The 26,965-nt window shown below is 42.2% G+C and overlaps 2 protein-coding genes and 1 long non-coding RNA gene across 3 annotated transcripts; 1 reads left to right on the top strand and 2 right to left on the bottom strand.

Annotated features, from left to right (window-relative positions):
* Window positions 1-2,833: 2,833 nt before the first annotated feature.
* On the bottom strand, window positions 2,834-7,391 carry LOC138969425 (uncharacterized). The gene is made up of 2 exons (XM_070342217.1): window positions 7,227-7,391; window positions 2,834-4,543 (listed from the first exon to the last, which is right to left on the bottom strand). Exons 1-2 carry the CDS (start codon window positions 7,294-7,296, stop codon window positions 4,269-4,271), a joined length of 345 nt encoding a protein of 114 aa, XP_070198318.1. The 5' UTR covers window positions 7,297-7,391; the 3' UTR covers window positions 2,834-4,268.
* A 6,280-nt stretch (window positions 7,392-13,671) lies between these two features.
* Window positions 13,672-17,546, bottom strand: LOC138969423 (uncharacterized). The gene is made up of 3 exons (XR_011456456.1): window positions 17,364-17,546; window positions 16,930-17,055; window positions 13,672-16,214 (listed from the first exon to the last, which is right to left on the bottom strand). It is a non-coding gene; the product is annotated as an uncharacterized lncRNA (long non-coding RNA).
* A 179-nt stretch (window positions 17,547-17,725) lies between these two features.
* On the top strand, window positions 17,726-23,228 carry LOC138969419 (DNA-directed RNA polymerases I and III subunit RPAC2-like). Its single transcript, XM_070342214.1, has 5 exons — window positions 17,726-17,862; window positions 18,032-18,132; window positions 20,538-20,617; window positions 21,351-21,430; window positions 22,638-23,228. The coding sequence occupies exons 1-5, from the start codon at window positions 17,830-17,832 to the stop codon at window positions 22,692-22,694; spliced, it is 351 nt and encodes a 116-aa protein (XP_070198315.1). The 5' UTR covers window positions 17,726-17,829; the 3' UTR covers window positions 22,695-23,228.
* The last annotated feature ends 3,737 nt before the right edge of the window (window positions 23,229-26,965 follow it).

Raw genomic sequence — 26,965 nt, 5'->3', positions numbered from 1 at the left:
GCACTTTTTATATTTAGTCAAGTTTTGACTAAATATTTTAACATCGAGGGGGAATCGAAACGAGGGTATGGTGTATGTGCGTCTGTCTGTGTGTGTGTGTAGAGCGATTCAGACTAAACTACTGGACCGATCTTTATGAAATTTGACATGAGAGTTCCTGGGTATGAAATCCCCGAACGTTTTTTTCATTTTTTTGATAAATGTCTTTGATGACGTCATATCCGGCTTTTCGTGAAAGTTGAGGCGGCACTGTCACGCCCTCATTTTTCAACCAAATTGGTTGAAATTTTCGTCAAGTACTCTTCGACGAAGCCCGGGGTTCGGTATTGCATTTCAGCTTGGTGGCTTAAAAATTAATTAATGACTTTGGTCATTAAAAATCTGAAAATTGTAAAAAAAAATAAAAATTTATAAAACGATCCAAATTTACGTTTATCTTATTCTCCATCACTTGCCGATTCCAAAAACATATAAATATGTTATATTCGGATTAAAAACAAGCTCTGAAAATTAAATATATAAAAATTATTATCAAATTTTTTTCCCCGAAATCAATTTAAAAACACTTTCATCTTATTCCTTGTCGGTTCCTGATTCCAAAAATATATAGATATGATATGTTTGGATTAAAAACACGCTCAGAAAGTTAAAACGAAGAGAGGTACAGAAAAGCGTGCTATCCTTCTCAGCGCAACGAATACCCCGCTCTTCTTGTCCATTCCACGTGCACTGCCTTTGCCACGGGCGGTGGAGTGACGATGCTACGAGTATACGGTCTTGCTGCGTTGCGTTGCGTTCAGTTTCATTCTGTGAGTTCGACAGCTACTTGACTAAATATTGTATTTTCGCCTTACGCGACTTGTTTTTTCTTGGAGCACATCCTTGTTGGTAAAAACTGTGTCTAATATGGAAGTTGACTCGACGTACACAAACAGAAAAAAAGGCTCGTTTTCCGGCGAAGGAGACTTGGACAGAGAAATGGATTCTACACTGAAAAACAGCCTTTTGAATGAAATTCATCAAAAAATAAAGACTGCATTTCTTCTCGAGGAGAGTTCTAATGAACCCAATGATTTTCTGAGTTTATTGTCTATGTTATATTTTTATGTTGCTGTAGACTGTTTGGCAACCTTTCGTTTCTGTTTGTACACTTCAAAGTTTATTTCTTCACACACTCGTCTTTGAACATTTCAATCACACGTTACACCACGCAAAAACAGAATAGTGTCAATGTAACAAAAGGAACGCAATCATAAATGTCATATATGTGTTATATGTTCCTTGAATATTTCAGCGGGATGGCTGTTGAACATTATCTTACTTAAAGGCACAGTGCGCCTCCCGTAAACCATCACAGATACTGTCAGGCTTTTACACACAGTACAAACACCCTTCCATTTGAACGCTCACCAAACGGGAACATCCTAGGTGCCCTCCGTAAAGAGCCCTCCGTAAATAATTTATTTTTGCGTGGTTTATCTTGAGAGCCATCGTGAACCCGTGTGATCAAGTTTCCCTTTTTGGCTCACGTAAGTGTAGCCTATGCGATGATAAACTTTGTCTGTGCGTGTGTGTGTGTGTGTGTGTGTGTGTGTGTGTGTGTGTGTGTGTGTGTGTATGTGATAGAAACTTTAACATTTGACTAAACACCGAAATACTAATTTTACCTGGTTATTATCCAAGCAACAGCTTCAAAATATTGAAGCAATGATCAACATTTCGTCGGCACGTATGTAGTTAAAGTGTGTATCCAAAGAAAACGGGTGGTGGGGGGTTTTGGGGGGGTAAAAACAGCTGACTGATTTGTGTCGTGTGAGGTATGTAGACCAGGTCAGGGGTCAAGGTTAGGTCAGATCGCATGAAGGATTGTGGTATAGATACAGTTATCACCGAGCTGCAGTTCGCCGATTCGAAGAAGACGACTCATGATTTCACATTGTTCGGTTTCGTAGCTCCAGAAAAATAGATAAAGAAGATACCAAAGGAGATTTCCTACAGGTTAATCTGCACAGCGTGTTTCCAGTGTCTGCGCGAGGAAGCGCTGTCGACTGAAAGCGCAGTGTCGATCTGGCCATCGTGTCCTCGTAAGTACTAAAAAGTAGGCTACAGACAGACAGATCTAGATCTAGTGTCTCGCACTCTTGCACCGTATCACTTATGCTTACTGTTTCTTTCTTTATTTATTTGGTGTTTAACGTCGTTTTCAACCGTTCAAGGTTATATCGCGACAGTATGCTTACTGTGTGTGTGTATGTGTGACGGAGTGATTGAGTTTGTGTTACTGTTTGTCGATTTCTTACGTGAGCCGTGAAGGCTTCGCCTCTTGTTCACAATGTAGTCGTCAGTTAGTAATTTGAATGCGATTCGCTGTGAGCTTATCTGCAATAGCACGTTATTAAGTACCTCTGACTATGCACGAAACAAACGGCTGTGGTTCACAAGAACTCTTGCGATGGCTTTTGACTGTTCAGAGGAACTGGTGATAGGTATAAACCGTCGTCTGCTACGAGAACCACGACCTTGCGTGACCCTGCTTCCGGGCTTTTCTTTTTTCAAACTTTCAAAACTTCGAATTGTACTGATCTTGTCTTGATGAAAAAAGAATGATTTTATGATTTAAGAATGTTTGTGTAACAAGCTGTCAATTTATTATTTAGATTTTAAAAGTTAGGTCTAGCGCCAAAACGTACCACGGTCCGATTGTCTCTGACACAATCCACAAAATTAATTCTTTGAAAATTGCTCGCTCTTTACGTAGGGCATCTAGGACATGATGTTCCCGTTTGGTGAGCGTTCAAATGGAAGGGTGTTTGTACTGTGTGTAAAAGCCTGACAGTATCTGTGATGGTTTACGGGAGGCTTACTGTGCCTTTAAGTACAAATCATTTGCTGTGTAATACTAGGGAGATTTAAAAAACGAAACGTCGGGACGTTTCGTTTTGAAGTTGTGGTAAACGTCATCATTTCGGGGGTCTCTCGCTGGAAAGGTGAAGGTCAACTGAAACGGAACGTGAAACGTCAAAACGCAGTCACGTTTTCCACCCCCAAAAAACGAACAATATTTCGTCAACTTTTGTGAGTATTTTTGCACACTAACAGTTTTATTTGTTGGCCATTTTATGCATTGCTAGATTCATCAACCCTTTCACAGTCTTTCAGCGCTGAGAATGTGTTCATTGGAGGTAGACAACTGTTGTGAACTGAAATATTTTGAAGGGTGCTGATCCTGGTACATTTATCCAACTTCATGGTGAGAAAGCAAATGGCGAAGCAGAAGTAGGTCATCGCATCGAATTTTTATTCTGGCTTCGTATGTGATTTTGTATAAACAAAGTCTGTGTGATTTATTTGGACTGAAAATAATCAAAGTATGCCCGATTCTGGACCACCTCCTAGGGGTTTTTTTTCCATTCTGATCGGGGACAGACGTGACAAGTACAAAACAACCCCTAGTTGGGAAAAGGCTTCTAAATCGGCACAGGCGTGTGCACAGGGCCGTTTTCTGAGAATGGGGAATACTCAGGGTATAATTGCCTACATGGTTCTGTAGAGCTCTTTGCCATAGGCTGTTACCAGTTGTAAAAATTGAGATGCGTGAAATGGATAAAAAAAATAATGAGTTCGAATGAGTAAATCTTGGAATTCAACATGAATGATCTAATTTTTGTGAAATACAATTGATGATGAGCAGGTGCATGAATTGAAAAATGTGAAGCTCTTGTGTGTGCAATGCGAGTATGTCAATCCTTTATTGACTCGTGGAGTTGAAATTATGCCATGCCCAGTCAGCGGATCATATCCTGCCATGCCCGGCCTTTCATTCCGAAACGAAACGTGAATACATCTAAATCTTGTCTGCGGCCTATGCCGTCTCGTTTCACGTTCCCTTTCGCGGGGTGACTCATTCACCAAACGAAACGAGCTGCAAAACGAAACGTGCTGTCTCTTAAATCTCCCTAGTGTCTTTGAGTTCTCGTTTCGTTTAGTCTTCCTTTCATCAACATGAAATACAATTACATTTAGAACGTGACGTGTTGTTCCCAATTGTCATGACAATGGTCTTATTAAGTGCATCTCCCTCCATCAAATTTACAAGCGTGCTATCGTTTTGCGTGCGTCTGTGTGTGCGTGGGTGTCTGAGTGCATGCGTATGCACGCGCACGGCACCCGTTTGACGGATATCCTGCAAGAAACACAAGCATGGAATCACATTCTTCAAGGAAGAAAAAGACTCAAGTCTAGTCCAAAACAACGTACGTCACCAACAACTAGTGTCTAGTGAACGAAACTTTTTGCCCCGGAGCCGTTTCCTGCTGCGTACGTCGGAGCTGGAAGGCCAGTGCCGCAAGCCGCGTCTTCTCTGACTGCGTCAGTTTGCTGCGTATCCGGCGGCGACTGACCATCGCCACAAAAGCGATGATGATGACACTGACCCCCAGGATGACCACGGCTACCAGGGCCAGCTGCGAGGGATTGTGGGCAGTGGTGGCTGTGTCCGGTCCGGATGATGGTGACGTGGTATTGGTGGTGTTCCAGGCACCTGCTGAAAGAGTTGGTTTTATTTGTGTAGTTTCCTGTGTGTGTGGGTGGGTGTGGGCGCGCGTGTATGTGTCTGTGTCTGTGTGTGTATGTGTGTGCGTGTGTGTATTTGTGTGTGTGTTTGTGTGTGTGTGTGTGTGAGTATGTATGTGTGTGCGTGTATGTGTGTGTGTGAGTGTGCATGTACACTCTTCAAAAAAAGTTAAGGATCAATCACTTTTTTACAAGCACGCCACACAAAACAGACAAGACCGAATTCTTTCATTTTTTTAAAATTATATAATTGAACAACCAAGGAGTAATGACAAACAAAGCAAAGATCGAACGCGGCAGCGACAATTTAGCTAGAGTGTGTCAAACGTGACAACCCTCGATAATGGAATTCACAACAATGTGAATCAGTGTCAATAACGCGTGTGCCCTCTGTTGTGTGCCAGGCATTGAACACATCGTTGGCGCATGGAGTGGATCAGGTTGCATATGAATGCTCTGGGAACTCCATTCCACTCCTGCTGGAGCCATTGCAGCAGTTGACCCAGATTGGCAGGAGGAGGGTGATGTTGCTGTACCCGACGACAAAGCTCGTCCCACATGTGCTCTATGGGGTTCAGGTCCGGGCTGTTGGCTGGCCACAGCATCCTGTTGACCCTGGCCTGCTGGATGAAGGTGTTTATAGCTGCAGAGCGATGGGGAGGTGCGTTGTCATCCTGAAGAATCGCATGAGGGCCGATCGCTTGGAGGGCTGGAACGACCAGGGGTTGCAGGATCTCATTCTGCAGGATCTGACACCGGTCAAGTTGCCCACTACATGGTACAGAGGTGTCCTTAGACGTGTGCTGATCCCCCCCCCCCCCCCCCCCAGACCATCACAGAGCCTCCGCCAAAACGCTGTCGTTCCAGAACAGCCCCTTCTGCGAAGCGCTCTCCGCGACGCCTCCACACTCGGATGCGACCATTAGCAGGTTCCAAGCTAAAGCGGGACTCATCTGTAAACAACACCTGAGCCCACTGCTGACGTTGCCACCTTACATGTTGAGTGCACCAGCCTCGGCGAGCTGCTCGGTGATTAGCAGTCAGGGTTGTTCCTCGGACTGGACGCCTTGCACGCAAGCCGAAGTTGTGTAAGCGGTTTCGGATCGTCTGACCACTAACAACAGTGTTGGTGGTAGCTTGTAGGCGTTGCCTAATGTTGTTTGCCGTCGCCATTCTTTGTTGCATGGCCTGCCTCTGAATGAAGCGATCCTCTCTTTGTGTGGTGACTCTGGGCCGACCAGAACGTTGTCGCTCCTGCACTCTTCCAGTTGCTTGGAATCTCTGTATTAGTCTGATGATGACAGAGGGAGCCACTGCAAGCCTCTGGGCCACTTGCCTGGCAGCAACGGCGTCTTGTAGCCATCCTATTACCCTTCCTCTATCCAAATCGCTCATTTTTCTTCGTGGGGGCATGTTGCTACTGTGCATAATTGTGTCAGCGTGTCAACCTTTAAACACAAGCTGGTGAGCGATGTTCATAGCCAGGACCCTGTTGTAGCACGTGCATCACAACCTTTTGCCCTGGCATGCGTTCCGCAAATTTCATGGGGCTATAAAAAACACCCTTTTTCTTCCAAAATGCAGAAGCTTTTGAGAAGTCCCACAAAGGGAAATAACTCTGCCTGCCAAACAAAATTCTAGGTCAAGACTCATTGTTCATTTGTTAATTCAAACACATTAATCTTTTAATTATTATGTCGATGTTTAATTTTTTGGCAACTTTTTATAATTAGATCCGTTTTTTCAACCGATCCTTAACTTTTTTTGAAGAGTGTATGTGTATTCGTGTTTTGCTCGGCCTGTTCAGTGAACGACTGTTTTTGACCCGCCATTTAGGTAGTCGTAGCCTACACTATTTTTGAGAGACAAAATACACAGGAAAAAGGGGAGCGTCGAGATTTAAACGAATTGAACGATTTAAAATTACCATTAGGAACAAGAAGTATCAAAGACAACTTATTTCAAACGTAAACCATCATGTATATCACCAAAGTTCCATGGTCAAGAGCATCCTTTTTCTTGGACCCTTGCACAAAACGTGACTGTTTTCTGCGAAGATAGCTGTGGAGATTTTCCTCTTTTTGTTTCTTTCCTTTTTTTTTTTTTTTTTTCTTTGCTCCGTGAATTGTGCAACTTCGCCCAAGTCAATCTGCAGAAACTAATTCAGCAATCCACCTCGCGCAGGCCCGTGTCAGGCATTAGATATTTTTGATCCACGTTCAAGGGAAAGGTTTGTTTGTCTGTTTGTTTGCTTAACGCCCAGCCGACCACTAAGGGCCATATCAGGGCGGTGCTGCTTTGACATATAACGTGCGCCACACACAAGACAGAATTCGCAGCACAGGCTTCATGTCTCACCCAGTCACATTATTCTGACACCGGACCAACCAGTCCTAGCACTTACCCCATAATGCCAGACGCCAGGCGGAGCAGCCACTAGATTGCCAATTTTAAAGTCTTAGGTATGACCCGGCCGGGGTTTGAACCCACGACCTCCCGATCACGGGGCGGACGCCTTACCACTAGGCCAACCGTGCCAGTATCCTATCCAAGGTGACACGTAGCCTGAACAGATATGTGGCGGTGTGCATGATGGCGTCCTAGGTAAGCAAGGTGCGTGTTTCTATAAATAGAACAACCGGCCTTTGGCTTACCATATCTGGTGGTCAGCACCGTTGACAGGGCGGTTGAAGAAACGTTACCAGCGGTCAGTGTGTCGGTCATTATGACGTGGTCAGTGGTCAAGTGAGTGTTGCACGGTCCGAAACCTACCCTGGTAGCTGTCGCCGACTTGTGGAATAGCTGAGGTTCTACTGGGACTGCTGAAAAGGGTTTCAATAGTTGTGAATTTCTCTTCTTAACAGTAATTGTCATAGGTAAGCAAATCATACATTCAAGCTCGCACGCACACACACGTATCAAATCACGCAATCTTGAATACATGCACACGTATGCTCGATTTCGCACACACACACACACACACACACACACACACACACACACACACACACACACACACACACACACTCACACTAGTCTTTCTCTCTCTCTCTCTCTCTATATATATATATATATATCTTTCCTGTAATAAAGTTCAATGTTTCAATGTTTCTCTCTCTCTCTCTCTCTCTCTCTCTCTCTCTCTCTCTCTCTCTCTCTCTCTCTCTCTCTCTCTCTCTCTCTCTCTCTCTCTCTCTCTCTCTCTGCCAGTGTATATGTGTGCATGTGTGTGTGTGTGTGTGTGTGTAAGCGAGTGTGAGTTTGTGTGTGCGTGTCTCGTGTGTGTGTATACGTGCGTGTGTGTGTGTGTGTGTGTGTGTGTGTGTGTGGGTGTGTGTGCGCAGTCTTTGCTTTCGTTTACAATTATTCTCTGTATATGTTCCAAGGACAGGTTGGAAGATTAGGCTAAGCCTAAAACCTTTATCCTTATCTAATAAAGTTCTGAGTTCTGTCAGCGTGAGTTCGATCCCAGGTTCGGCGGAAATTTATTTCACAGTCAACTTTGTGTGCAGACTCTCTTCAGTGTCCGAACCTCCCCCCGTGTACACTACATTGGGTGTGCACGTTAAAGATCCCACGATTGACAAAAGGGTCTTTCCTGGCAAAATTGCTTAGGCACAGTTAATAATTGTCTACCTATACCCGTGTGACTTGGAATAATAGGCCGTGAAAGGTAAATATGCGCCGAAATGGCTGCAATCTACTGGCCGTATAAAATTTCATCTCACACGGCATCACTGCAGAGCGCCTAGAACTGTACCCACGGAATATGCGCGATATAAGACTCATTGATTGATTGATTGATTGTCTCTTTCTGTCTTGTTTGTATCTCTGGCTCTCAAGTTCGAATTCTCTCTCTCTCTCTCTCTCTCTCTCTCTCTCTCTCTCTCTCTCTCTCTCTCTCTCTCTCTCTCTCTCTCTCTCTAAAACACAACACAGCACGGAACAATACAGCACAACATAACATAACACATACAAACTCACCTGTTACAGACGTGGTGATGAAAAATTGTAAAACCTCATGACTTTATCTTTCTTTACTCAACAAGCCAGCCACACCCAAAACCATTCAAACTAAATTTAGTAGCGAGTTTGGCTTGTACTGTCATTGACTTCTCTGACGACAGATAAATCGGTCCTTCGCCTGGATTCCACAGCACTGTATAATAGGACCGCATTGTTTTGTTAAATCCTCTAATCATTTGAACTTAATTTGGTTTGTTTGTATGTGTGTTTTTATGTTTTGTTTGTTTGTTTGTTTGTTTGTTTGTTCGGACGGACCGATCAGAGATACTTACGTGAAGAGGAAAAGGTACACACGCAGGAAGTCCTCCGACCACCGATTTATATATCTGTGTTATGTCATGTCATTTTTTTTTCTTATCTTTTTTTCTTAATCCTTTTTTATTATGAATATTTAATCAGCCATTTTCTTTTTTATTTCGTCCTTTCGTTCGTTCTGTCTTTCTTTCGTTTAACAGCATAAAAAGTTATTGAGCCTACCCGAATTCCCAATTGCTTCACAGTTCCAATAGAATACCGACAGATTCTTAAAGGTTTTAAGCAGTACATGTACTCCCATGCATTTAAACTATGTTTCGCAACTTACCTGTATCCCCACACCTTGTTTTCTCGCCTGTCACAGGTAGCGGCTTCTCCGCCGTACTGGAGAGGCGCACCAGGTGAATTATAGGTGTGTTGAAACGTTTCAGTTGCAGCGAAGAGTTGATAACGCCGACAAAAAGTTAAACTAGGAAGTGTCGATGGTGGGGGAAAAAAGAGGAGGGGGGGGGGGGGGGTTGTGGGCATAACATGTAGGGGTTGGATTTTCATTGAACAAATATTTTAATTTCTGTCTAATGTAATAAGTTGCATTTTATTTCTTTATAATTCTTCAGATAATGTTAATGTTGAACCAGCAGTGCCAGTGTATGAAGGTGACCAGTAGATTATTTTCCTTCTCGCTAAATATGGGTTTAAGTTGTTGGATTTCCACATACACAATACTCGTCAATAGCATGCAAGTACTCTCTCTTTCTCTCTCTCTCTCTCTCTCTCTCTCTCTCTCTCTCTCTCTCTCTCTCTCTCTCTCTCTCTCTCTCTCTCGAGTCTCTCTCTCTCTCCCTCCCTCTCCGTCTGTCTCTCTCCTTCTCCCTCCCCTCTCTCTCTATCCCCCTCCCTCTCCGTCTGTCTCTCTCCTTCTTTCTTACCTCTCTCTCTCTCTCTCCCACTCTCTCTGTCTCCCTTTCTCCCTCTCCTTCCCTCTCCCCGGCTCTCCCCCCTCTCTTATCTAAGACAAGACATAAAAGAAGTAACTCGCTGATCTGGTTTGTTTGCCTTTGGTTACGTACGTGCTTTAACCCCTTCACTGCCACAGTATAACAGCATTATCCGAACGGTCTATGGGAAAGAGATGTGTTTAGAACCCCTACAAGTACTTGGACAGTGGTTACCTCCCATTTAGTTTTCAGAAATGTCCTGAAATGTTGTTGACACAAATCCCACGTATGAGATACGGTTATGGGCGTAGGACAAACCGAAAATGACCACGTATTACATACGAGATGGGCAGTGAAGGGGTTAAAGTGACGGGGTGCAGTGAGCAACGTGAAGATAAGAGCGGTGCATATATCACACGTAAATTAATTCAAACGTTGAAATTCAAAATGCAGAGAACTATGAAATCGCTTTGTTTTGTGGGCATTAGCCACGGTATGCACACGACTGCGGCTGTGTCTATAGTGCGTGTGTGTGTGTGTGTGTGTGTGTGGTGTGTGTGTGTGCGCGCATCAGTTATTTGTCCCGCAGAATCACTTTGAAGCGATCTTATGCGCTTTCTTTTCGTAGATATTATCATCCCTTTAAGTGTTAATAATAATAATAATAATAATAATAATAATAATAATAATAATAAATGAGCATTTATATAGCGCAACATCATAACTTTACAATTATGCTCTTTGCGCTTGACACATTTAAAATTAATACACAGTTATACAAGCATTTACATCTACATTCATAGTCAACAACGCTTAATTAAAAGCATACACCATCAAGCATACATTACAAAAAATTCTTCCACTAACTAAGTGATAAAAACATGAATAAAATATCAGAGCCAGTCCCGTAAACAAAGCCAACTTTTGCCCCTTCCTCATTCCATGACTGCTAAGAAAGTGTTGTTTTGGTGCTTTATTATTCGCTCTCGGTTTGTAAATTATATAACGGCCGACCGACGGGCGTTTTTTGTTGTTGTTATTCAGGGGCGGACGAGGGGGGGGGGGGGTTTCTGGGGTTTACGGCCCCCCCCCCCCCCCCCGCCAAAATTTTTTAAAAATTAAAAAAATTTGGGGGGGGGGGGTTGAGTTTCAATTTTTGGGGTATTAATCAGTGACAAAATCTGCTGCCTGAAACTGGTAATGATCATCCTCAGAATGCACCAGATTGCACCATTTTGCATCCTTTTTTCTAAATTTCATGCCCCCGGACCCCCCTAACAAGCAAGGCGCTTCACCACCCCCCCCCCCCATAAAATGAACTGATCCGCCCATGTTATTGATTCGTTTTTACATTTTGTATTAGCTGTACTAAAGCGCAAATTATCATAAACTAGTATGAGTGAATAAATACAGAGGAAAGTACGTATTTCTGCTGTAAGTAGCTATTAAGAAGACGTCATTAGCATCGAGGCCACAAACACATACATATTTCACAGTCAAAATGATAGTGTTTGCCTTTAATACACTGATGAATAAAAAGCAATAAATGAACTTTATCATTATTCCATCCATGTTTTTTGCTCTGGTTCAAACATCATAATGATGAAGAGTTCTAGCTGTTTCATATACCTGTTATAAATGTTGAAGCACAAGCAGGTTGCACCGCATGGTGGGGGGTCCTGATTTGGCCTAAATGGTCCGCTGGACCCAAAAAGCAACAGTTAACTAACTAACCGCATGGTGGCTTACACTGTCGAAATTGATACTGAACTCATACGAATCATACCTATTGAGGGGATGAAAACTCAGCTGATAAAATGTACAGAAACCAGGTTTTACAAAAAACTTCAATCAATATTTTGAAGAAACATATTTTTTTATAAATTACTCTGTGTGTGTGTGTGTGTGTGTGTGTGTGTGTGTGTGTGTGTGTGTGTGTGTGTGTGTGTGTGTGTGTGTGTGGCCGGCGCCTATGATGGACACACACTCTCTATATATATTTTTCCATCTCTCACAAACACAAACACACACCACCACAGAGTGATCGGAATATGTAAATACAAAATCTGTTTAATACAAGAGATGAACATTCAAGTGTATAGCAATGCAAAGAAAACTTTGATTCAGGTATGTAGGGGGAACAGAGACGTAAAAGTACCAACTGACCATCAATGTGTACACAAGATGAGCTTATATAATATATACATGTACATATGCCTTCCTCATCCGATTAAACAACAATCATGAACACCACCTATCCATTTTCCTTTTTTTCTCTCATTTTCATTACATTATCATCCTAGAGCTGGAAAATTCAAGGTCGCTTTTTCCCAGTTGAAAACTAGAAGCAACAATTTGACTTGCTCCTAACCTCATGAGCCACCTGCACTTCGTCTAGTAGAAAGACGGAGCTTTTTTACACGCCACAGTGGTGACTCGATGGTGGGACATGGATACCGTTTCTGAGTCTACACATTAAGTTGACTTGTGTCCGTCCTGGCTTAGATTCAAACCTATGATCCAAGAATTGCAAGTTTCAGTGCTCTACCAACTGAGCTACTAGGCCTTTATACATATGGGATAAAAGCATCTTTTGACTAGAACTCACACCACAAGTCAGCGGCCAAGGTGCTTCTTGTGCTCAGTGGAAGACATTTCGCTGATTCAATTTCCTAGATCAGGGCCGGACCCAGGGGGGGGGGGGGGGGGGGGGGTTCCAGGGGTTCCGGAACCCCACCCCTGGAAAAAGCATGTACCTTGCTTTGAGTGGGTTTTTTTTTTTTTACTAGTTTTAGCACCAAAACAATGCTGCTCTTAACCCTCAAAACAAGGCCGAGAATGCACCAGATTGCACAGATTTTAACCGTTTTTCAAAAATTTTCCGGGACAGCATGCCCCTGGACCCCCCTTCGCTGATTTGCCCCCCACAAAAGGAGGAACCCCCCCCTTACAACTCATTTGGTCCGGCCCTGTAGATTGACAAAAGGAATGACAGTTATGAAATAAATCCAGAAAAAATCCCACTCTGCAGAGGAAGAAGTCAGGCTGTAGAGTTTTAACTTTTAGTATGTGTCCTCGGGCGGGGATGTAGCTCAGTCGGTAGCGCGCTGGATTTGTATCCAGTTGCCCGCTGTCAGCGTGAGTTCGTCCCCACGTTCGGCGAGAGATTTATTTCTCAGAGTCAACTTTGTGTGCAGACTCTCCTCGGTGTCCGAACACCCCCGAGTGTACACGCAAGCACAAGACCAAGTGCGCACGAAAAAGATCCTGTAATCCATGTCAGAGTTCGGTGGGTTATAGAATCACAAAAATACCCAGCATGCTTCCTCCGAAAACGGCGTATGGCGGGGTAAAAAACGGTCACACACGTAAAATTCGTCTCGTGCAAAAAACACGAGTGTACGTGGGAGTTTCAGCCCACAAACGCAGAAGAAGAAGCCGAAGAAGTATGTGTCCAAGTGGAGGGATGTTCTTTTTGCGGCCATGATGACAGTGGCTGTGGCTGTTCACATTTACATGACACTTTACATAGGAAGGAAGGTACATCAATGTTTAGAGGCACATCCTTTTTGCTGCATAAATCCAAGTTTTACACAGGCAATTAATCCATGCCCATCAATGCACTTTTAACCTTCCCTAAAAAAAATAGTGTGGGTAAGAAAATATCACTCACACGAAAGTGGAATCAGTCTACTGTGAACGTCTTCGGCAAAGAACATGTATCACAACTTTTGAGTTCAAAAGGACAACTTTAAAAAATATATGTAGCTGGGAATAGCAAATTTGTTTTTAATAAATGGAATGTCACTGTAACTGAGTTCAAAGTAAGCTACTGTAGTGTTGTAAGTGGAACATGTAATTAAGAACAAAACACAGCTGGTGTGTTTTAACAAGAAGGTTTTAATGAGACGCTGTGGTAGGCATGTGTTACTCATCAGTTCCAATATGGCGTCTGCCCACAACGAGGCTGGGCGATGACGCGTACATGTATCAATGACGTAGTCTGATGTAAACAGGACATCACAGCTAGGCCCCCCCCCCCCCAAAAAAAAAGTCTGTTTGCAAAAAAAATAGGGTCGGTAGGACGGGAATTTTTTTTCTCCAAAAAAACATATTTTTCAGTTATTTTGCCAAAAAACAAAGACTTTTTATTCTTTCCCAAATGCCAAAAAAAACTCTAGGATCGCGCGAAAAAATAGGGTCAGTCGGGATACGTAAACAGACTTTTTTTTTTGGGGGGGGGGGGGGGGGGGGGGGGGGGGCCCGCCTTAGTGAATTACAGTATATTTTGAATATTTGTACAAAAGACACACCTAACTTGTAATCACCAATGACATTCCCTGCAGAAAGCTAAAGATTTAATGTTTTAGAGGGCTGTTCTACTGTACTTAAGTTATGTTCAATGCACAAATATGTGTGAATGAATAATGCTAGTCTAGAAAAAGGACTGCTCTTTTACTAGCACAACGCAAGCATCTTTTATATTCAGTAAGAGGGAATAACAAAAAAATGAGTGAAAAAAGAGTTTCCAACACAAATTATTCTGATCAGACACAATTTCACATAAAGTATACATATCACTAAGTGAGTGTTTCTCAGTAAAAAATCTGAATATTGACACATAAATTAATTGTTGCCATGGCATACATGCTCAAACCATTTTTAATGTATCAAGAAAATGTTATTAATCAATGTACAAAGTTATGTCCAGTGAAAACAACTGCTTTCATCTTTATATACATGTAGAAAAATGGTGATTGAAACAGTGTGTTTCTGTTTTGCATGATAAATCGTATCAATCAACCACACACACACACACACAACCTCTCTCTCTCCCAAAGACAAACAGCATTCCCACTCATTTCTGATGCGCAAACACACACACCCACACAAATGCAACCACATATTCTCTCAAAATGTAAGTATGCCTGCATACAGTCACATTGAGACAGGTGGAAGTGTCAACTCTACTTCAAGGTCTTGCTTTCTAATCACTGTTCACAACAGAGGATATTCAAAAATAACGCTGTCAGAGTTTTATCGGCTGGTAGAAGAGTTGATCACATATGTTTGGAATAACTGCAGGCAAGCGATCATTAAAGAGAGCTCGGATGCACATATTTTCAAGAAAAAAACAATATCATAAAGAGCGTACATTGTTCAAAACGCATATCAGAGCTTCCACACTTCAAATGCCTTGCCCAATATTTTTAAGGGGCACAACTCTTCCACGTCCCATGAAAACCATGAGAGATATTTTTGTTCTAACTCATCTATTACTGCCGAAAGCACTGTCAATGCTATGATCAATAATTTGTATTTTGTTTACATACTCCTAGGCTTTGTCCATAACTTGTCCGGGTCATTTGTGAGCATATTAGGCACACACAAAAAAAATGTTGGTTTAGGGTAACCCGACCGACCCTATTTTTTCCCGCCGACCCTAAAACATTTTTTTCATTTCTCAAAAAAAAATGTTGGCGCATTTTGCGAAACATTCTCAGACTAAGAGAAGTAACCTCCGACTAAATTTAAGAAGAAAAAAAGTAAAAAAGGCGACCTACCGACCCTGGTCATGTTACCCTAACCCAACATATATGTGACCCTCCACCACGAAATGAGTCGAATGTCACCTCGCGCGGTTCTGCGCTGGGCTTAATATAAGTCCGGGGAGTGTCTGGTAACAGTGTGAGGGTCACCTTAGTCACAGGCTTATAACTCAAACAGTTTTCACTCTTTTCTAAAACGGTTTTCGCCACTAGATAGAGCATACACAACTCTTTAGGAAAATGTAAAAATAAGAAAATCATGCAAAGGTGACATGCGACTCATACCGTCGTGGAGGGTCACATATTTGTATTTGGCCTTATTACAAATCAATATAGTAAGTCTCATTAAAATGTAAAACACAACATGTACCTGAGTACACAATGTGATGTACTTTGGAATGTTAATTTCTTCACTCAGTGGATCCCCCTTTTCAGACCAAATAAATCTGTCAAAATCAGGTTTTGAAAGAGAGGGAGTATTAAAAATGCAGGTACATTTACAGATGTTTATAAACAGAAAATCTTTACAAAATTCTGTCTAAATTAAAAGGAGGGAGGTTTTGAATATAAAATGAGGCATCTTTAAAGGGGGATCCCACAATATTTTGATATGTCTTGTTGCTGCGCTGCCAGTGGGAATCCTCGTTACGCCATCATCTCTCTACAGCATTGTGAATCAAGCACACTGCAGCAGATACTACGAGTCGAAGCAAGGCACCCTTTGCAGCAGACGACGCTGGCGGGCTTGCATTACAGTAGTCAGTGTTGCAGGCACAAGCTTCCACAGAGATGCTGTTATAGGTGGTGTCATAGCAACCATCGTCCCGCTGCTCAAAGCACGTCCTTGTCACCTCCACGATTCGCACAGAATCCGCTGGGGTAAAAAAAACAACTTCAAAGGTCACACAACAAATGAAATAAAAGTATTAAGAACTTCCAAGGAAAACCAACAAACAGTAAGCAGTATAAAAAAAACGCTCGCGCTGGACCCGAGTACTCTTCAGACATTCACACACACACACACACACACACACACACACACACACACACACACACACACACACACACACACTCTCTCTCTCCCTCACTCCCTCCCTCTCTCTCTCTTTCTTTCTTACACACACACACACACACACACACACACACACACACACACACACACACGAGTACAGACTCATGCACGCACGCACACTGACACACACACACACACACACAAACAGTAACACTAACACATGTGCACAAAATGAACACACACACACACACACACACCGCGAGAGAAAAAGACTAGAATCACAGAATCATTATATAAATATATATATAAATCAAACAGCAAATGAAACCAGTTTTCGTTTTCGGTGTGGGCTCAATCCCCAGGTTCGGTGAGGGATATGAACTTTGTGAAGACGCTACTTGGTGTCTGAACTCCCATGTGTTCCTGCTTGTGCACGATAAAGATCCGAATCTCTCAAGGCTTGAATAAAATGGGTAGTTCAGTATTGTCAATGCGCGCTATTCCCAGGGATAGCAGCCTGAATTTCCTAGATCAAAGTAACAACTACAAAAGAACACAAAATATTTAGTATGCTTACAATATCTTTCACCCCTCATCTTCACACAAGTCTCGTCACAGGGAATAGCTTCCGTGTTGGGCAGAGTAAAGTGATCGTTGCATCCAAAATCCTTCTGCGTGCACGAAAAGCACATGGGGGCCACACCTGTAAGCATACCAGTTGCAAAAACGTAATGAAAGGTTTAAAGGGTGTGCGTTTATTGGTGTGTGTGTGTGTGCAGCAAAAGTGGGTGTATGAATGGTAACTATATATATCAAAAGCAGTGATGAGACACTTTCTGTGCATTATTTGCATTTTAAATGGTTATGTTACTGATTGTCTCAATCTTATTGAATAGAAGAGACAATGCTCAACTTCATTAAACATCTATTTTAGATCGAGACACTCAGATTCTTCCGCATTTGAGTTGTGACTTCTCAACAGACTGATACCAGAGAAAGTTTGTAACTCACAACAGGTAATAAGGCCCGTTAGGAACAGTACTGTTGCGACAATTCGTCCCCCTGAAGACATTTTTCGTGTACTTAGTCCTCCTCTTTCATCCTGTCCAATTGGATCGTCAGAAAACTCACTGTCAGTGTCACAACAAACACCACCGATTCTACCTCTCTCAGGTGTGTCGTTTGCACCTGTGATGATTTCAGCGTTGAGCCGAATGGGAATTGTAAATTCAGTATTCAGTTTGGAGAATTATTTCTGGGGTAGATCGTACAAATGATACGGTTTAAGTTATGCAGGGGCAATTTTAAATTCAACTAAGTTTGAATAAGTTGCTTTACGATCTTGAAAGAAGAAGAATTATCTGCAAACTATACTTATTCTCGAACAGAGTGAGTGCAGGAAATCAACTTCCGGTGGCGACCCACACATGTGCTTGAGAAAGACAGTCGACAGCAACCACAAAACTTTCAACTTCAAATGGCAGACAAAAAGAAGCAGAAGATCGAAGTGGTAAGACTTCCCAATACGATCACATAATGACACGTAAGATGCAATTGTTGGAATGAATGTACAGTGATGGGCAAGATGCATGTCCACTGTGAAAAGTTGTTCAGAGTGGTTGTTAATGTTAGATTTACCAATCAACATTTATCATTCATTACTTAGCGTTGTGTTTCAGCTTCCTTCAGAGGACAAGGAGGACGAGACAGTGTCTACCTTTGTCCTGCATGATGAAGACCACACACTGGGCAACTCACTCAGATACATCATCATGAAAAAGTAAGAACACACATATATCATAATTATATGGTAGCACTCAGTGGCTACTAATACTATTAATTGCTACAAATGTTATTCCCAGACTAAGAAGAGTAAGACTAAGAGGACAGTTGGCCCTGGACTGAAAATATATATAATATATAGGTCGATTCAGATGTCCTGGCTATGAAAAAAAAGCTCTACCAGAAGAGCTTCTTCATGTCAAAGCTATTAGTTAATTTAGTAGTAGTAGTAGTGGTAGGGACTGGATTGGTATCCATAAACCTTGCGGCTTTTTATTGCGTCCCATCTCATTATCAAATTTGTTATAGGTCAATCATATTAACATGCTCAATCGTTTACTCAATATCAATTATCGTACAAATAAAGCGACTCAGTCATAAGTTTTTGTACAGTCGAGATCATTTAACCCCTTGACTGCCTTATGACGGGTATACCCGTCATGCGCTTGTGCAGCCGCAGCACCTTAGGACGGGTCGTCTTCTCCGTTCAGGAATTTTCCAGAAATGCTACGTCACTGCTGACACACAAATAGCAGCCAATGGCTTGGAAGGATACCTCATTCTCATGAATAAACATAAAGGGTGACGCGGTTTTGCGTCTGAAGGCTATTTTCGGCCTTGGCGACAGGGTAGGGGAGAGAAATCTCGACTCGTCAAAATGGCTAACGGTGACAGTCGACCGGGCCCTAGTAGGGAAAAACAAAGCCGGACTAACGCTACAGGCGGTGCAAATGATTATGGATACTGACAGGGGAAGGGGGAGATCTTCTTTCGGACGATTTGTTGGAAACAGGTAGATGACAGTGATTATAATCCTTTCTTGGAGCAAGCAAAACAGCCACCTGTGTTTGATCCACAGGCACCGGAAGATGCGCCGGACTGATTTTTCAAAAGTTCATATTTAAACATCATTATATTTATAAGCCAAACTAATTATTATTTCCATGATTAGACACTAAAAACAGATTCTTGGTTCAATTTCCTTTAAAAATATAATAGGTTTTACTTACCTACCTACTGCCAGTTTGGAGCTAGAATTTTTTATGAATTATTAGACCCTGAACTCCAATATTCCCTGGCAGTCAGGAATGCATACGCAAGTTTTGATTGGCAGCGAAAGGGTTAACACGAAAAACGATAAGCCGAAAAAAACCATTACGCGAAACGTGTTGTCAGTCCCAATCATTCCCTTCATAAACCCTACTAAAAAAAACATCATAACGCGCAATAAAACGATCTGAGACTCACGGGGAAAAAACGTTTACACGAAGCCGATTCTCGGTCTCTTGCACCACCAAACAACTTTTTTTCAACTTGTAGCTTCCAAAGCGAGAAGTGTTCACGTGTTTGCACGGCCCATTGAAAGAAAGAATGAAATGGTCGACGTAAACTTAGACTTTATCACGAAGTCGGTACAGCTCTCTTGTGGTGTTTGCTTTTTGCGCGTGCATATTCTTCCCGATAATTCCATAATCTCTCACTTTGAAAATTGGAGCAGATGGCACACAAATGTCACGGTGTATCAAGATTCTGAAGCCACTTCTGAAAACACTCCACGGCTTACGCGCGTTTGTTCGGTTGGTCAGCACCGATCAACTCTGTTGAAGCGTTTATACTTAAAACGGGTATCTTCTATGCTTTAATCATTTCATCACTTCATTGGCCCGTCAAAACACGGAAAAAAAGCGGCTTCCTTTGGAAATAGAGCCTTTTATTCGCTGTCAGAGAAATGAAGCGACCCGAAAGTCAGACTCCTGCGAAGTTAACAACAACAAGACGCAGGCTGTATTCTTACACAAAAGAGTACTTCCGTTCAAACCGAAAGCTGAAACCGAATCGCGTCAGCAGTTCAAATGAGTTTCGCGAACATCGCTGCAAGTAAACCAATTTCAAAAAAGTTTGATCATTTTCGTTATCGCGAAAAAACGTTAACTCGAAAAAAAATATTGGTCCTTTTCATTGCGTGTAAAGCGATCTCGACTGTATGTCCAGCAGATTTTTAAAAGTGTTATTTGGACAGTCGATGGCCAGGGGTTACAAAAAAAAGCATCAGATCAAAAAGTATGCGTCCTGGGCCGAATTTAAGACAGAGGCTTGAGTACTACACAAGCTACAGTTATGCCTTTTTAGAGGGTGTAATCCGTCTTGGCCATTCTATGGTTACACCACAACGTTAATTATTATAGTCCAACTGCGTAATTATGCTCTACCGTACAATGGTTACGTTACAACTTAAATTGTTGGCTCCATGGCGTAATTCTATTCTTCAATCCACAATATTAAATGTTATACAACAATGTCAGTTGTAATAGAAGAAAAAAAGATAAGTGAAGAGCTAGATCGATTGGAGGTCAAGAATGTTTCACAACAGAATGCAAAATATTTGATTCTTTTGGGTTCCAGTCCCGATGTTCAGTTCTGTGGTTACAGCGTGCCCCACCCAACAGAAAACAACATTCATCTGCGTATTCAGACTCATGACGGTATGTGCTGCTGTTTTTTTCTTTTCTTTTTCTCCCTTTTTTTATTTCGGAGATTTCTGTCTGTTTTTCTTGTCTTTCGTTTCATCCATTGACTGAAGCATTAAGATTTGGGAAGTATTTATTTTATTGCTGAGAAAAAGGTGCTTCAGACAGAAAGGAGCAAGGGGTTAACTTTGTTCATTTTCGTCACTCAGGAATAGCACAGAGAACTATTCAAGTAGAAAGGTAATACAGTGAGGCCCTCCCATTTAAATCTTCCTTTTTTTCCAAGCCCCTAGATTTTTAAGTTTGCTGTTGATAACGTCTCTAAATTTACCTCCAGGGTAAGACGCCCCTCCCGTTGTGCACGTTAAAGATCCCACGATTGACAAAAGGGTCTTTCCTGGCAAAATTGTATTGGCATAGATAAAAATGTCCACCAAATACCCGTGTGACTTGGAATAATAGGCCGTAAAAGGTGAATGCTCGCCCTAATAGGCTTGAGGTTTGCTGGCCGATGTGAATGCATGATATATTGTGTAAAAAATTCCATCTCACACGGCATAAATAAATCCCTGCGCCTTGAATCCGTGGTTGAGATATGTGCGCGATATAAATTGCATAAAATAAATAAATAAAATAAAATTTAGGGCCTGATTTTCTCAAGATTTTAGAGGTCTTAACATGTGGGTGAGTGAGGGGGAACTGAAGCGGCAGAAGTGAACCATCTTACGGCTGTGAGTTGTTCTTTCAGACACCACAGCGCTCGACGTGCTGAAGAAGGGGCTGAGGGATCTGAGTGACGTCTGCTCCCATGTCTTGACTACCTTCCAGGTAAACTTTGATTTTCTGGGCACTTGCCTCAAAGTTGTACACATTTCACGGGGATATAGCTCAGTTGGTAGCGCGCTGGATTTGTATTCAGTTGGCCGCTGTCAGCGTGAGTTCGATCCCAGGTTCGGCGGAAATTTATTTCACAGAGTCAACTTTGTGTGCAGACTCTCTTCGGTGTCCAAACCTCCCCCCGTGTACACTACATTGGGTGTGCACGTTAAAGATCCCACGATTGACAAAAGGGTCTTTCCTGGCAAAATTGCTTAGGCACAGTTAATAATTGTCTACCTATACCCGTGTGACTTGCAATAATAGGCCGTGAAAGGTAAATATGCGCCGAAATGGCTGCAATCTACTGGCCGTATAAAATTTCATCTCACACAGCATCACTGCAGAGCGCCTAGAACTGTACCCACGGAATATGCGCGATATAAGACTCATTGATTCATTGATTCATTTCAGTAGGTTTGAACCTAGCATGGTACCTGGCATGTCAGACCCCTCCCACTAACGACTCTTTCGTTGTCCCTTTGCCCATCATACTGACAAAAATAATACCCAGGCCAAAAAAAAAATAGTCTGTTTACGGTAACATAGGCAAAATAAATATGGTCGGTAGGTCAGGATTTTTTTATTTTTTCCAAAAAACCATATTTTTAATTTATTTTGCCAAAAAACAAAGACCTTTTTTTTCTCTTTTTTTTTTATAAACTTATGTTGCCGAAAAACAGGAACAAAAATCGTGTGTTTCTTTTTACACATATACTGACAGAAACTGTGGAGCGATTTATTTTTATTTTTTTTCTCCCACAAATGCCAAAAAAAAGTCTAGGGTCGCGCGAAAAATTAGGGTCGGTCGGGATACCGTAAACAGACTATTTTTTATTTATTTTTTGCCTTATCATGAAGGGCCACCTGCAATGTTCGGGCCCTTTGGTTTGGCCCAAGGGTGTACGTACTTTCATTGCAGATACTACTGTAGTAGTCTCTTCTAGGATTCTATTCTATTACTCTCAAAAAGCCATACAGAGAGCTGCCTCATATTTTGTTTTTGTTTTTATAAATAGCACATTAGATTGAGGTGGTGAGTGGTAGTGAATGTTGGGGAATTTGCCGTTATTTATTTTTATTTTTGGTTATGTTAATTTCATTTGACTTTATTTTATGTAGTTCATCTTGGTTGGGTTCTTTTTTGTGTGTGTTCCAGGCGGAAGTGGACGAATACAAGGCTAGTCATCCCCAGACCTCACATGATGCCACATGATGAACTGAAGGAGAAGAAGCCGTTTGGCTTTTTTTGGATTAATAACTGCCTTCTCTATTAAAACAGTGGAACACCCTTTTAAGACTGCCAGAAACGTAAGGCTATCAGGTCTTCAAAAGATAAACGTACAGACTTTATGAATGGAAAATCAAAGAAAACAAGGTCTTTAAATTGTGCAGTCTTAGATCAGCGGGCCTTTAAAGGGGGGTTCCACTGTCTTTGTGTGAATGTGGTGTGTGTGTAATATGTGTATATGATTGTATATGTGGCCTCTTCACTGGATGTTCAGTTGGAGAGTGAAAGGGAAAGAGAGTATGGGTATTGTAGTAGGGAGAGCAATATGACTTGCGAGAGGGAGAGATTGTAAAAGAAACATCAAGAATGAGACAGAGAGTGTTCAGAGAAGAGTGTTGAATGTTCAGAAGAGAATTGAAGCAGTGTGTATGGACTTCAGTGTGAAAGTTAATCACACTTGAAATGTGATGATGCTTTAATAAAAATAAAAATTAAAAAAATGCATTCTCGGTTTCCTTTGCCGTGAAAATCACTTGTCTCCTTGTGTGCATATGAAGCAATGTGTTTCTTTGTTGATTGTGGAAATCTGCATACATGTACTTAGAGAATAATACATAACAGCACACACGGAGACACATTGACACAGGCTTATAATTGGGAGGATCATATTAGATCAATTGGTATGTGTATACTTTCAAAACAAATGTTTTATTTAACTATTTTAGAAAGTTTCCATTCAAAATGAACTGCAATGATGTTTCACAGTAGTTTCCTTATTTACGTATGTGCCTTTAAAATCATCCAAGTGTGCCAAACAGATTCTTGCTTTGTCCTGGTATAGATGGTTATTCCTCCTCTATCATTCAGCAGAAGCTACAACACAGTGTTAAAAGTTTTAGCAACAGTTTTATTGCCGAATGGTAAAACAAAAGTGAGGAAGAAGATGAAGCAAGCCACGATTTCAACAGACAAAGCTTGTGAAACAAATGACCAAAAACAATGACTTTTACTACTCATTTCACAGTTCAAACAAACTCCAGAACTCGCATCAACTCATTCATGCTGTCATTTGTCAAGCAAGACAGTCTCATATTGTAAATGAGCTTACATCAACAGAACAGTGTCACAAACAAAAATTTTAATTGAATGCACGATAAAATAAATAAGACACAGAAATCAAGAACAGGTAGATTTACAGAGTAGATGTATTTCAAAAGCTTCAAAGATGCCTTCCTTCCCCTTTCTGTCTTTCTTTATTTGGTGTTTTACGTCGTTTTCAACCACGAAGGTTATATCGCGACGGGGAAAGGGGGGAGATGGGATAGAGCCACTTGTCAATTGTTTCTTGTTCACAAAAGCACTAATCAAAAATTTGCTCCAGGGGCTTGCAACGTAGTACAATGTATTACCTTACTGGGAGAATGCAAGTTTTGCAGTACAAAGGACTTAACATTTCTTACATACAGTCGAGACCGGATGTAAGAAAGTCGTCGGGACCCACTTTTTGTCTTTCATACATCCGGTCTTTACTAAATCCGGTTAACCGGATGTATGAAAATATTGTGGATTGACTTTCATACATCCGGCCACGCGTCTGTTACTTGATAAAAGTAGGGTTTTTTTCATATCATTTTTGTATTTATTTGGTTTTTTTTATGTTTAAATGTTTTGATACATATCCTTGTTAGAAGAAAAGGTTTGTGAATAACAAGTGGAAAAGTACATGTACTTACATACACTGACACAGTCAGGACAACCGATAGAAAGAGCAACTGTTTGTGTAAGGAACTGTTCTGCTTTGCATAAGGCCGTGCACTCTCCGCCCTCCAGATGACAAAGGGATGAAAGGCTAGAGGCTGCCCTTCGTGTGCACCACAAAATTGTACTTCTTCTTCCCCGTCTTCCCATTTTCTTTTCTCTCCGCTACAACTGCCCCTGTCTCCGCTCTCTCTTACCCCCTTCCTCTCCTCTCTCCCTTTGCTTTCCCATGTCCTTCCAAACTCCTCTCTCTCCTTTCTCCTCCCCCCTATGTCTCCTGTCTCATCCCAAGTCCCTCTTTCTCCACTCTCCTTTCCCCTCTCTCTCGCCCCCTCTCCTCCCACGCAACTCCCTTCTCCCTCTCCTCCTATGCCACTATCTCTTTCAAAAAAGTCTGACACCCGTGTTTGCTTTCCAAAGTCATCCCAAGTCTCTCTTTCTCCTGTCTGATTCCCACTCTGTCTCGTCTCCTCTCTTTCCACGCCCCGTCCTCCTTCTCTTCCACTCACGCCACTTCCTCTTCCCCTGCCACCCACGCCACTTCCCCTTCCCCTTCCACTCACGCCACTTCCTCCTCCCTCTCCTCCCACGCCACTTCCTCCTCCTTTTCCTCCCACGCCACTTCCTCCTACCACGCCACTTCCTCCTTCCCTTCCTCCCACGCCACTTCCTCCTCTCTTTCCACTCTTGCCTGAGCAAGATATTTGTTCTTGTCTTTCATGAATCATGATGTTCGACAGCGTTGGCAGGGGGACACCAAAATCAATGGCCATCTGTGTTCGGGATTTGTGTGGACTGTCCTCTACTGCCTTTATGATTTTAAGGCGCTCAGACAATGTCAACACTCTACGTTTGCCTGTAGCTTTCGCTTTGCGGTCCGCCATTTTGCAAGTTCGAGTCGCTATGGAAGGGAAATTACTCTTACCACACTTTGGTGACTTGGGTCTACTTTCGTTTTCTTACAACCGGTCTTGCAACAACGCATTTGTGCTGCTCGGGACCAGAGATTTGCTTTCATACAACCGGACTTTTATACATCCGATTTTCATACAACCGGAAAATTCTAAGTAATAACAAAGAGTAGCTTCTGCCGGGACCCTGCCTACCCCTTTCATACATCCAGACTTTCATACATCCTGTGTTTTATACATCCGGTCTATACTGTACTGCTTGACTAAAATCTTTACAAAAATTGACTATATTCTATACAAGAAACACTTAAACAAGGGTAAAAGGAGAAACACAATCCGTTAGTCGCCTCTTACGACATGCTGGGGAGCATCGGGTAAATTCTTCCCCCTAACCCGCGGGGGGGTTTTGAAAGAGAGGGAGTATTAAAAATGCAGGTACATTTACAGATGTTTATGAACAGAAAATCTTTAAAATATTTTGTCTTCATTAAAAGGAGGGAGGTTTTGAATATAAAACAAGAGGCGAAGCCTTCAAGGCTCACGTAAAAAGTCGACAAACAGTAACACAAACTCAATCACTTCGTCACACATACATATACACACACACACACACACAGTAAGCGGCATAGGTGACACTGTGCAAGAAAGCCAGACACTAGATCTAGATCTGAATGGCCGATTTCAAAGAAAAAACTAGTCTCGGCCCGCTCAAAATAACAATGACCGAGACTTTCAGTAATTCCTTCGCGTGACGTCTAACCTTCTTACGTCATAATGTGACGTCTTCAAATGTTGTGACGTCTTCAAATGTTAAAGTTTCTACCACAGACATACATACATACATACGCACGCACGCACGCACGCACGCACAGACAGACAAAAGTTAGCATCGCATAGGCTACACTTACGTGAGCCAATGAGGCATCTTTAAAGGGGGATCCCACAATATTTTGATATATATGTCTTGTTACTGCACTGCCAGTGGGGCCAATGGGGTCTATGTCGACCAAAATGGTGGGATTCCCTGCAGGTGGAGTTCCTGTAGAGGGATTCCCTTATACAGGGAATCCCACAGGGTGGAGTTTTTCAATAAGACTTGCAAACCATACTCGAACTTTTAAGAAATATCAAAAAAGATCGAAAACATCAAATTCTACCAATGTCGCTAAGCATCACGTGACTTTCAGCGATATCAGCGAAACGCTACAAGAAATACACCCTCAAGGGCGGATCTGGGGGGGTTACACGGGTTACGTAACCCCCCCACCCCCCCAAAAAAGTAGAGGTTTCAGAGGTAATTTATTGGCTCAGGATGCACCAGATAGCTCTATTTTGCTTCTTTGGATAAAAAAAATTTCCGGGGGGGCATGCCCCCGGACCCCCCTAGAGGCTTATAGGCGCCTTCGGCGCCGTCAACTTGTATCTTCGCAGTCATTTTGTAACCCCCCCCCCTCCAAAGTGAATTGATCCGCCCTTGACCCTGTGGTATTCCCTGTATACAGGGAATCCACCTACAGGAACTCCACCTACAGGGAATCCCACTCTTTTGGTCGACATAGACCCCATCAGCGCCAGTGGGAATCCTCG

The sequence above is a fragment of the Littorina saxatilis genome, linkage group LG6 (genome assembly GCF_037325665.1).
Source record: "Littorina saxatilis isolate snail1 linkage group LG6, US_GU_Lsax_2.0, whole genome shotgun sequence".
Lineage (NCBI taxonomy): Eukaryota > Metazoa > Mollusca > Gastropoda > Littorinimorpha > Littorinidae > Littorina > Littorina saxatilis.
The sequence above is the reverse complement of the archived record's forward strand: the minus strand, read 5'-3'. Positions and strand labels throughout refer to the sequence as shown.

Coding starts and splice junctions, on each gene's coding strand:
- LOC138969425 (XM_070342217.1), bottom strand. CDS start 7,296: ATGACCGACACACTGACCGCTGGTAACGTTTCTTCAACCGCCCTGTCA. Junction 4,544..7,226: donor GGTGCTGACCACCAGATATG/GTAAGCCAAAGG, acceptor CAACTCTTTCAG/CAGGTGCCTGGAACACCACC.
- LOC138969419 (XM_070342214.1), top strand. CDS start 17,830: ATGGCAGACAAAAAGAAGCAGAAGATCGAAGTG. Junction 20,618..21,350: donor GCGTATTCAGACTCATGACG/GTATGTGCTGCT, acceptor TTGTTCTTTCAG/ACACCACAGCGCTCGACGTG. Junction 21,431..22,637: donor ATGTCTTGACTACCTTCCAG/GTAAACTTTGAT, acceptor TGTGTGTTCCAG/GCGGAAGTGGACGAATACAA.